The sequence below is a fragment of the Limanda limanda genome, chromosome 7 (genome assembly GCF_963576545.1).
Source record: "Limanda limanda chromosome 7, fLimLim1.1, whole genome shotgun sequence".
NCBI lineage: Eukaryota > Metazoa > Chordata > Actinopteri > Pleuronectiformes > Pleuronectidae > Limanda > Limanda limanda.
Window position 1 is genome coordinate 14176079 of NC_083642.1, and position 11830 is coordinate 14187908.

General features: G+C 42.7%; 1 protein-coding gene across 4 annotated transcripts in view; it reads right to left on the reverse strand.

Annotated features, from left to right (window-relative positions):
- fmnl3 (formin-like 3) overlaps positions 1 to 11050 on the reverse strand; it is a 35120-nt gene extending 24070 nt beyond the window's left edge. For all 4 annotated transcript variants that reach the window (XM_061075509.1, XM_061075507.1, XM_061075510.1 and 1 more), the window contains exon 1: positions 10519 to 11050. In XM_061075509.1, the coding sequence (XP_060931492.1) occupies positions 10519 to 10635 (117 nt within the window). In that variant the 5' untranslated portion in view covers positions 10636 to 11050. The remainder of the gene's footprint in view (positions 1 to 10518) is intronic.
- Between the last annotated feature and the right edge of the window lie 780 nt (positions 11051 to 11830).

An 11830-nucleotide genomic window follows, 5' to 3' on the forward strand; every position in this document is an offset into this window, starting at 1 on the left:
ACTTAGTTGTCATCAGCTCGGAGGGAAAGGAGTGGGTGGTTCGAGAGCAGACCACGCTGGACGGAGCCTGTGGCAGTTCAGACACGGGGCACACAGCCGTCTAGAACCATGACAAGTCTGAGACTGGGCTCATCAGGGTGGGGTCTGGGAAGAAAGGACCTGCGGCACTTCTCAAATGGAAGCTGGCCCTGCCAACATTAAGGTCACAGCCTCACACAACACTGCACTGAGCTTGGAAAACACAATTCAAACAAAGGGTTGGTTATTGTCATATTAGACAGCTAGGGCACTAGAGGCTGAAAAACTAAATTAATAATAAAAACTACGATAAGAGCCAAAAATGTGAATGTTGAACGAATAGCTTGACATTTTAGACATGCTAATTTATTATGTTCAATTTACTGCAATCACAAAATTTGTAAGCTCAATCGTTTAATATATGACTTTTACAGTTTTATGGTCTGTTCACATGGATTTAGGAAGCGTTAATCTTGTTAGATTCGCGTGTGCCTGTCTTCTCATGCAACAAGATCTGGCTGCATGAGCGTCAATACCGGAAGCTGCTCGACTGAAGCCACTGGCAAGCGTAAAGGCAGATGTCCATTTGGATTTTTGAGTTTAAGAGCAACGAAGACATCGTGGAGCTTGACGAAAACAAACCCATGCGTGAGATGGGCGAAATGGAGTTGAAATACTGTGAGAATCTCTGAGACCATTTAATGGCACATCACTGCAAATTTGCACTGAAGAAGGTAGTGAAGTTCTCCACAGGCACATATCATAAAGTGGGTCTGTTGCTACTTTAATATGTAAGAATAAACTATATAGCGTTAATATGCTACAACCACTTTATGTTTTACGGACAAACGTTTCACTGAAGAAGCAACACAAAATCTTTATTAGCAGATGTGACACATCACACACGCCTTTAGTCAATTTTCTCATCTGATAAAATGTATTTAATGTCTACACCAAACACTGAAGCAGCAAACAGCAAAGTATGATGATCTGCAGTATGTCAGGTCATTTCTTAATGCAAACATTAATATTTTAATAATGCACCAGTTTATAGGATCCCTGCACAATTTACAAGATTTGGTTTCAAAGAATGTCTTACATAAGCAAAATTTATATTACTGAAACTTCCCTAACTATAATAGAAATCAGACCCAATATGGGTGGACAGAAATAAGAAGCAATACCCAGGCTGAGTGCTAAAATGTATTTCTTAATTTAAAAAAACTATACTTACCACAATGTAAATTTGTGACTTGAAAACCAAAAACCTAAAACCAACCAAACTACGTTATTGTACTTTTAATTCTTTAAACGATTTGTAGACAGGTAAAATTAAAATCAATAGTCTGACTTTTTTGTTCTAAGTTCAGAGATGAATCCTATTTTTTGTTTCTGACAACAGTTTCTGAGACTTGAGGATCTGAAGACTGAAAAGAAACAGTTATGAACCAAGACTTAAAATAAAAGCATTAATCAGCTTTTCCACATCCTGTTTGGATGGAAATCTTGTGACTGTTGCTTTATGCTTCACAGGATAAAAGGTTGATAAAATATTGCTACAACTTGATATGGCTGCTGAAGGTTAGATCTGAGTCCAGGAGAACACTCAGATTTATGTTTGTGTTGAAAAATGCAGGAAATCTTTCCTTTTTCCTCATATTATGTTTCAGCTACGCATGAAAAAAAAACAACACATTTCAGAAAAAGACTTCAGGGATCTTGTAAGAGAGGAAAATGCTGAGGAGGGAAAATGTTTAAACAAAGGGTAAAGTCTGGAGAGGGTCGAAAAATCTAGAGCCCTGATCCCTGTCAGGAAGTGGAGCCAACGAGGAGGCAAAGAAAACACAACGAATATGGGACCTGGCATGACTTTGTTTTCTTTCAGCATATTAACTGAGCATATTTTAGGAGGGAAAGTAATGCAGCAGGGACCGGCTGTGCCAGAGGTGGCTGGATATAGTTCAAAATAAATGTCTCTCTCAGAAAAAAAAAGAAGAAGAGAAATAAATAACTGCCTCCACCCTCAGAAAGACAGACAGGAAGGGTAAATACGGAGCTGACGTCTGGGCGTCTTGTCGGCCGCACATCACGTACACTTAACAGTAGATTACATAAGGCGGGGCTCATAAAGCCGGATGACCTTACGGGATGACGCCATTCGAGGTAAACGTAAGTGTGAATCAGACTCTGCCGATGACAGCATCTACAAACACCACACCAGCTTTTTATTAAGACATGCGGCAGCCGGTGCTATAGTTAGAATTCCCCCTTTTCCTTGATACTGAAACACAATGAGAGGAGACAGGATGAGAGGCAGCAGGGACTTCCTGCGCTCTTCAGGAAACCGAACACTGCCCTGAGTGATGTGGGGTTTGTTCAGGAGCTGCTCTGAGTAACACGAGTGTGTGTTGTTGCACATCGAATGTCCACAATCTGTTTGTGTGGATGAATGAATGCGTGTTTGTCCAGCTCCGAGGTAAAACCTCACTGAGCTGAAGGCAGCAGAGCAGAGTGTGAGAAAACACGGCCCCCCCTTTCTCTGGGCAGACACCCGATCGCCCTGTCGCTCTTTTGTGAGGTAACCCGAACCAGGCAATCACAACAAAGCGCGAGTCCTCCTGCACAAAGATGCTGGAGGAGCAGGAGGGAGACGCTCACCAGTCCTCCCAGCAGCTCTGTTTCCAGGGCCCCTCCTCGGCCACGCCTCCTAATGCTGATCCTTGTTTACAAAGCAAATATAAACAGACTCAGTTAAGAGTTTGTTTATTGAGATATTAACACAACAGGTAGAGACATGCACCTCATTTACGTGCAAATGTTGTGTCTGCGGGCAAACCTCATTCTTGACATGTGGATCCCAAAGCATGATGCAAGTGAAGACACTGTAAACAAGTGATTAGCCAACAAAGGTTCAACGAAACTGTTTTCTAACTGTGAGAGGTGAAAGGTGAAGACGTCTGTAAACTCAACTCCTCCTCAACAGATACAAGCTGAGTTTTACAGTAAATAATAGATAACAAAGAGATCCAAATGAAAAACAACTAAGGGCTTTGTCAGTGGATTTTCCTTAAGCTTACTTACTGAAACAATTAATCCATTTTCAGAATTACTGTTGATTAATTATTGATTCTTAAAAAATCTAAAAAAACATGTCAGAATTAAGACTGTAGCCTTAGTTACTGTATACAATGTTTTTTAATATCTAGTTTAAATTCATATTATTATTATATTAACACTGATTCCTGTTGCATATTAAGTAGTGTAATGTTTGCTTAAAATTCTGTTTATTATATCATTATTGAAATCAGGAAGGACTTCTATGAAACTTGGTGGAAGGATGTTGTATGAGTCAGGGAAGAACCCATGACATTTCGGTGTATATCCAGAGTTCCCCTTGAATGGATATTTATGAGTGTGTGCAATTTGGTACAGTGTAAAGTTGGGTGTCAGACCTGTCCCACCATGTCTATGATAATGAATAATTAGACTGTATGTGAGAAACTGTAACCCGTGTGTTACCCACCAACCAGAGAACAAGACCCATCCAGAAAGTAGCGTTACATTACCATAGATAATCACAGAACACAAATGCCCAAGACTCAAGGCTTCGCTAATGGCTGAAACCTAATGTGGCGTCGAAGCTCATATCATGTAGCGCTAAATCCCTGTTGAATCAGTAAGTGAGGGAAACACAGTTTACAGCTGTGGTGTGATGTTCTCAGCCTCCTCCTGCCCTCGTGCTAATCCACCACCGAACCTTCTCCGGCCTGAGCGCACTCTGAAGCCTCCTTCTTCTCCCATGAACTCACGTCTCCTGGTCTGTGACCTCTGAGTCTCTCTGTTGAGAGGAAATAACTTTCCCTCCGGTCCCTTCTTTTACAACACAACCAAATGGACGTTCCACGGCCACTCAAAGCATCAGGAAGTTGTGGAAACGCCATTTTCGGTTGATAAATCAAGAACCGCCTCCCACAGCCCATTTGCTAATGTGTGTATTTATGACATGGCGGTGATTGACGCCAGTGATAGCTGGGTACAAGCTAGAGACTTTCATCATCACAGAGTTCTTTGAAGCCCAACCAACAACCACAGCGTGAGATAAAGATGAAAATGTCCTTATAGCTCAAGGTCCCGCTGAAGCCAGATGTTCCTCGAGCTTCAAAAGTGAGTGAAGTTGAAATGCACAGTTGTTTATCAAACCTTATCTCTGACGTTTTGATGTGAAACTATTCGACAATAACTAAATTAATCAACATAGTAATTTTTAAACATGTCAAAGTTTCTGGGAAATGTGGACACAAACAAAGATATTAAGGATGCTAGGAGTTCATGACCAAATGAAAATGGACTGGAAGTATTCCTTCATTCCTGTGCAGTGGCAAACATCCTGTTTGTTCTCCTCTGTGCATCCGTGCACATCCCAGGGAAGCCCCGGCCAACTGATGATATATACTGGGAATGTCAGGAATGCAGGTACACGAAAGCCTCAATAACTCATGCCGGCCGGGCCCTTTGACACACTGCCAGGTTCAAACCATGAAGGTCAGCCAAAGAGAAAGGGCAACAACTGTGAGCCTGAGCTGCTCAGAATGACAAGTTGTGAATTAAATGAACTCTCCTATGATGTATGTGCCTGGTGGTGACGATCAAATAAAGAGGAACAAAAACCAAACCAAAACAAAAAACAGAATTCACATGAATCCCATTAGTAGTCACAAGTCTTTGAAAAATCCCCCTTTGTTTCTCAATATGACTTCATGAGTTTAAGTGTCACAGGGACAAGGCAGCGCAGGTCATGAAAAAAGAAACGACAAGATTAAAAAAACACTATGCTATTGTGGGGCGGCCTGGGAAACAATTATATATTACATCACTTGTGTATAGGAGAAGTAGCACCAGGCAGAGCAGCGTAATATACTGGATACGAGTTTACAGCCGTTTCACTGGGCGTCAAACGAAGGCACAAAAGGCAACAGGGGATGAGGCCCCCCTTCTGAAACAACACTGACTGACAGAGTCCCCATTGTACTGAGGAGGAAACCACTTCTCCAACCTACAGCCTTGGTGCAGCTGCATTAGAGCAGCACGCAAACCCCCACTGACACGCACAACTGCACACACGTACACAAACCAAAGAAAACACCCACTCACATATGCATATTGCAAACATGTGCAAAAATGAATAAATCCACAAATTTTGTAGTTATGTGATTTAAAAAAAAGGGGGAAACAAATATGACCTGTGCTGTCTCTTTAAAGGGTTTGATAGTTTGACCTTCTACACTTATCAGGGATGGAGCTTCATATCGGGGGTGCAGACACAGCCTGACATCAATGACATTACCATTGAACGATTCTTTTTTATATATGAAACCACTCAGGTAGAGCTCAGGAAGAAATGTCTCAAGACAGAATCTGTGTCGAATGGTGACATGTTACATCTGCTCAGTCATGGTCTTTAACTTGACCTTTGCTTTCTAAAATAACAGCACGCAGGCAAGAAGAGAGGCAGTTAAAGTTGCCATAAAGCCCGGCACAGATTGGGGGGAATTGTAGCCCGAGGGCGGAGGGAGCCAGGTGGACAGCCTTGTGCTGAAACCCCCCCGCCCCCACCCACCACCACCAACCACCACCAGCCTGCTCTGCTGCTCTAAAACCAAGTTAACCGTGTGCACTCAACTCCCGTAACCCCCATCCTCTTCCAGCGACATGGCGGTGGGTGGCTGAGCCAGATGTGTGATGTAACAAACACGTTTTCTCTCTCCAGAAAAGAGGGATGGCAACGATGATGTGTGAGAAAGGGAGCGTTAGAAATATTGTGCACATAAATAAACTCAAAGTGCAATAAGAGAAATAAAAATGATTTAGGTTTGATGTCTAATAAACACGTTGCACATCTGGACTCCATTAGTTCCACTTGAGTGGCAACTATCAGACACGGCAGCTTTCTTTAGACTGCAGCCGTCAGGAGGCAGTGATGTCAGACCGGGAGCAAAGTCACAGCGTCAGCATGTAGGATTTGACTAACACTGACTTAATGCTCACTTCTTCTTCTGTAGTTTTCCCAACATTAACTCCAGGGACTTCCCTCTTGTCCAATCAAACCCGCACATGATGCAACTCGATGTCAGGGCCTCAAGGACGTGGTGCGTTGAGCAGAGTCAGACAGAACAGTAACGATGCTTTCCAGCGCAATCAAGTGGTGAAAATAATCCCATGCTGCTCCCGTAGCAGCTCTTAAATATGAGCGCGCCACTTAAAAACGCTGGTAAAGTCGTTGCAACCGAGAACAGTGGCAGGCCGCCAGTTGAAAGGGAATTTTTCCCTCTCTGTGTTCTCATGTGGCCTCAGCCGGGACCAGACCACAGGAATCCAGTAGTGGATTGGTGCGGAGGCACTTTGAAAGAGGATCCTGGGCCAGACAATCACCTTTGAAAATGCCAGTCACTCAACTCACATCATTTTCATAAGCGCAGAGTCATATGGAGAAGGTTATTTTATGAGGCCAGACCCACAGCGAGAGTAAGCTCAGGAAATGGGAGGGTCTGAGAAACAGTGAATGAGAAGTTACACTTCCACTTGGAATCAGAAATAAGTCAAAGTTACCAAGGACAAAGGGAGAAGAGCTTTAAGTTTCAAGAAAACACAACCAGCAGACAAGATATTTTAAAGATTATAAAGACACAGCGTCTATGTCCATCTACCTGTGAGGTTTACGTGAATCTGTAACTCTCGCTGAACTAACTGCGTGTTGTGCAGAAGTAGCAGCCTGCACGAACACAGTTCTTATTGTAGAGCGAAGCAACCACAACCACCATTGGCTACAATGTAATTTCCTCTGTAAAAAATGAAGACAGGAAAATGCCAGGCAGCTGTTTCCAACCACAAAAGACAGAGCCGAGGCCGTTCCTCACAACGCTGGACAGAAAAGACGAGAAGAAGCGAATCCGATGCCTTTACCACATGCTGCAAAAAGTCAAGTCTGACCCAAGCACTTTATTAGCAGACCAGCGTGAAGCAGACGAAGCTATAACCCAGGGGTCTCGTCCTTCTTTCACCGGCCCGCACCTTCTACAGTACAGTAGAGCGGGTCCCTGTTAAAGTCATTAGCCTCGGGATATTACTACACTGGCGAAGGACGCTGCACCCATGACATCATTATGGGCTGGTGTCGTTCCGGTGGGACGTCTGTGAGCTGTGTCTGAGAGAGAGAGAGAGAGGGAGCGAGGGCAGATGTCGACGCATCCATTCACATCCGCGTGCCATCATGCAGCAGGAACCATAGTGGTCCAGAGGAGGGGGAACTACCCACTTCGAAATGTGCATTTATGGAGAGTGTTTTATTTGTTGAGTTACAAATACAGACAACAAAGCTAGCTCAGCTCAGCAGAGAGATGAAGGTTAACTGGCTATTTCTGTCACCTTGGAAATAGCACCCTAAGGAATACAACCACCGCCAGACATCAAAGTCATTGCCTTGTCTTCCTGAAAGAGCTCCGACCACAAAGAGGGAGGCTAACTGATGTACCGCTATCTCGCAACAAGGGGCGAGCGGGCCAGAGAGGAGACCAACGTCTGATAAGAACAATTAGACAGGAGGGTTTTTCTTTCCCACAAAAGTAAAGGAAATCTGGAGATACTCTATGAGGTATAGGCTGGACTGGGATATTCCGGGGAGCCTGAAAACTTTTCCCAGTCCGAAAAACAACTGAACTGTTGAGTCTACTGCGTCTCTCACAGAAATCATCTGCTCTGCACGGCTGAACATAATAACAGGGATTGATGTTGTGTGGAAGGGCAAACAAGTGCAGACTGTTCCCGTCTCCAGGGCAGGCTGAATGTTGATATAAAACCATTCCCAGTCTTTCTTTGAGGAAAATGTGAGGGCTCCAGATCGGTCACGTGGAAAAACTTTACATTCCCCCTAAAACTTAGAGGCCCATAGAAAGAGACCCAAGTTGAGCTGTCATACTCGCACTGGCTGTAGAGTAAACTGTATAATTGTCATAATGGCTGAGACTTAGCACAGCGGTCAACAAGCAGGCCTTGAATGGCTTCTCGCTGTGCTGAGTCTCTTCAAAAGAGGGCATTACGTTGTAGCTGCTGATAGCTCTGGCAAGCAAGTAATGGTTTTATTCCAGAAAACACGGAGGGTCCACAAAGTATTCAGGGCCGGGCTGCTGAGAGGATCCTGTCTCTTTTCTGCTCGATACCATAATTACGGTCTCAAACTGCGGAAAATCAAGTCCGGGTGTGGTTGTGTTGAAATGTGGAGTGAGGAGCACAAAATAGGCACCTGGGAGAAACCCTCATGCTACTGTTTAACAAAGAGAAATCACATAAATAAACAGACAGGTCAGGTAGTGTATTCTCTTGTCTGTCTGGACGACAGCGTAACAGAGCAACAAGTTGGAGTGACGTTGTAGAGCTTTCTGTTTTCTGCCTGCGTGCGTGTGGAGCATGGAAACACGATTCAAACACAGACTTAAGTTGAATATTGTATTTCTTATATGTGTGTGTGTGTGCTGTGTTATGGTTGATTTATTGATGTCAAGGCATCTTTATGTTTTTCTATCTCATTTGTGTAAGGTTTTCAATGTTTACTGCAAAGCACATTACTGCTTATCCTACCTCTGTATGGATTGTGCTATAGAAATCAAACTGACTGATTGATTGATTTATTGTCTGAAAAGAAAATCAATAAATCATCATTTTGGATTTGGCTGCTACCAGAAAATGCTTCATATCTTGTTTGACTTATTAATTTAATTACATCAGCCAAATAGTTTCAGATTAATTTTCTGTTCGACAGAAACAGATGGATGGATAGATAGATAGATAGATAGATAGATAGATAGATAGATAGATAGATAGATAGATAGATAGATAGATAGATAGATAGATAGATAGATAGATAGATAGATGGATAGATGGATAGATAGATAGATAGATAGATAGATAGATAGATAGATAGATAGATAGATAGATAGATAGATAGATAGATAGATAGATAGATAGATAGATATACAGATAGATAGATAGATAGATAGATAGATAGATAGATAGATAGATAGATAGATAGATAGATAGATAGATAGATAGATAGATAGATAAATAGATACATAGATAGATAGATAGATAGATAGATAGATAGATAGATAGATAGATAGATAGATAGATAGATAGATAGATAGATAGATAGATAGATAGATAGATAGATAGATAGATAGATAGATAGGTATACAGATAGGTATACAGATAGATAGATAGATAGGTAGATAGATAGATAAATAGATAAATAGATAGATAGATAGATAGATAGATAGATAGATATAGATAGATAGATAGATAGGTAGATAGATAGATAGATAGATAGATAGATAGATAGATAGATAGATAGATAGATAGATAGATAGATAGATAGATAGATAGATAGATAGATAGATAGATAGATAGATAGATAGATAGCTTGTTGAGTGTAACACTGATTTTGTTCTACGTGTCACCTGTCAAAACAGAAACCATGTAAAGTCCCCTCTTGACGTGGGATGACAGAGTCACTTGACCGAGCTGACGGATGGTAAAAGTGGGTGTTGTGGTTATTACAAAAGAGCTCAGGCAGCAGCTCCACTCAGCTGCCTGGTGTGAGGAGTAGGAAGGAGGGGATGGGTGAGGAGGAAGGGGGGGGGGGGAGGCAGGCTCGTCGGGTGTGGGAGTTTTGGGGGAATTCAGAAAATGTTGCTTTCAGATGGTTTGCCTGCAGCGAGAATAAAGTGTCTACAGGCAAAACCCAGGCGGGGAATGTTGCTGTGATGTTCTGTGCCAAGGCTGCGTACAGTGAAACGTCCTTTCTGCCTACGTAGATCCAACCCCCCCCCCCCCTACCCCTCATCCACCATGCTGGGCTGTGTGTGCCACTTCAGCCAAACGACGAGTTCTCCTCTGACTTTTGGTGAGGAGACAAAAGAACCGCAGGGGGAGGAGGAGGTGGGGAGGAAGAGGGGGGAACAGCAGGCAGGGAGGGAGGGAGGGAGGGGCGGGACAGGTCCCTTCATTTAGAACATCAGCAGCTCATAATGGAGTGTAAACACAAACACACACAAACAAACAAACTTTCAAAATTATGATAATGTGTTAGCGCTATTTCAATTTGGATTCATCACTTGATTTGAGTAGTGTCTGTGCTGTCTCTATTTTTAATTCCTTGTAAATACACATTAATAACCTCTGTTAATATTTCATAGCTTCTTTTTAACGCTCTATCTTTTACTGTGTGTTATCTAACGAGGTATCTGCAGCTCCACACAAAATGCCATTGTACCTGAACATGGACAATAATAAACATCTCTTTATTATTGAATGAAATTTAAGGGTGGAAATTAAGCAGATGGGCCCAAGACAACAGTGCCAACAGGAAAACAAACATATAAACAAACCTGTATATCAGTGTGAAGTGATCGTTTGTAAAGTTTGAGACACACAGAGGTGATAACAACTCACCAAAACAACGGCAAACTTCTCCTCCAGCTCGTTGGGGTCCGGCATGGGCACCTTCAGGGGCATGATGTGATGCTTCATCATCTCCGACTGGCCGTCCACGCTCTCTATGTTGCCCATCTTCTCCCCTTGTGTCTAATCCTTCAACTTATTTCACGATCAATAACAACAAAAAACAACAATAAATCCAAGTTTAAAAAAGCCACAAAAAAAATCTCATTCCCAGTATTCCCGAGAGTCTCATGGACGTTCGAATCCAGATAATCCACTTCTCCGGATGAAAGGCTGACAGCGCAGGAGTCTGCTGTGACTGTGCCTCTGTGCCATTTACGCGTGTATCTCCATGTCGAGCTTCACACTGTATTTCCACTGTCCTCCCTTCAGAAAGCTATTGTTATGGATTTAAAAGCGATGAAACTTTCTCCTCTCCAGAGTAGCTCCTTCTGCTCCGGGCCCGTCCATTACTCGCAGATCGCGCATCACTCCCGAAGTTCCTTCTGACTGCTGCTCAACTTTCTTGGCTGCGACGCGTTTCCATTCATTATTGTTGTGTGATCCTGATTAAGCTCTTTCGCCGCCGCCTCCACTCAGAGGGCAGGGTTTTCTGCTGCCTTCCCCGCCCCCTGCTGAGGCGCTGCTATTGGCTCAAATACCTGTCAATCACTTACTCCCCCTCCTCTCCGCCCCTCACATCTGTAGGCAGTGGGCCCTCATGCAGCTGGACTGTAAAATGAGGATAAATCAGCACTCTATCGCGACCTGCTGGCCGGATATGACTATGACATGTGTTGATGCTGCCAAGCTACTTCAGAATTTCTCCATGTCAATAGTGAGTCCTCCTCAAACACTCCTACAATTTACTGTGACTTTTTTATTGTTTGTGTGTTGGACTTTATGCGCAGAGATTTTTATAAACAGTCTACGCTGCAGAGTAAAGTTAGAAAACTTTGCATCCATCCTACCTGGTTTATTTGCAGTGAAGATTTCAGAGTCAATGCTCACAAAATGAAACAGATTTATCTATACTAATTTTAACATGTGCAGGTCATTTGTACATTTATGTTAAACAAGTGACACAATCCTCTGACCCGGATGACAGTTTTGAAAAAGTAAATGTTTGATCCAGCTCGATGTAAATCATTGCAGCGACAAAATTGATGTTGTGCTTTTACTTTTAAGTCAAATTGCTACAAGAAAACCAAATATCAAAACAATCAGAGAATTAAGCTACTTCAGAATTTCCCCATGTCAATAGTGAGTCCTCCTCAAACACTTCTACAATTGAATGTGACTTTTTTTATTGTTTGTGTGTTGG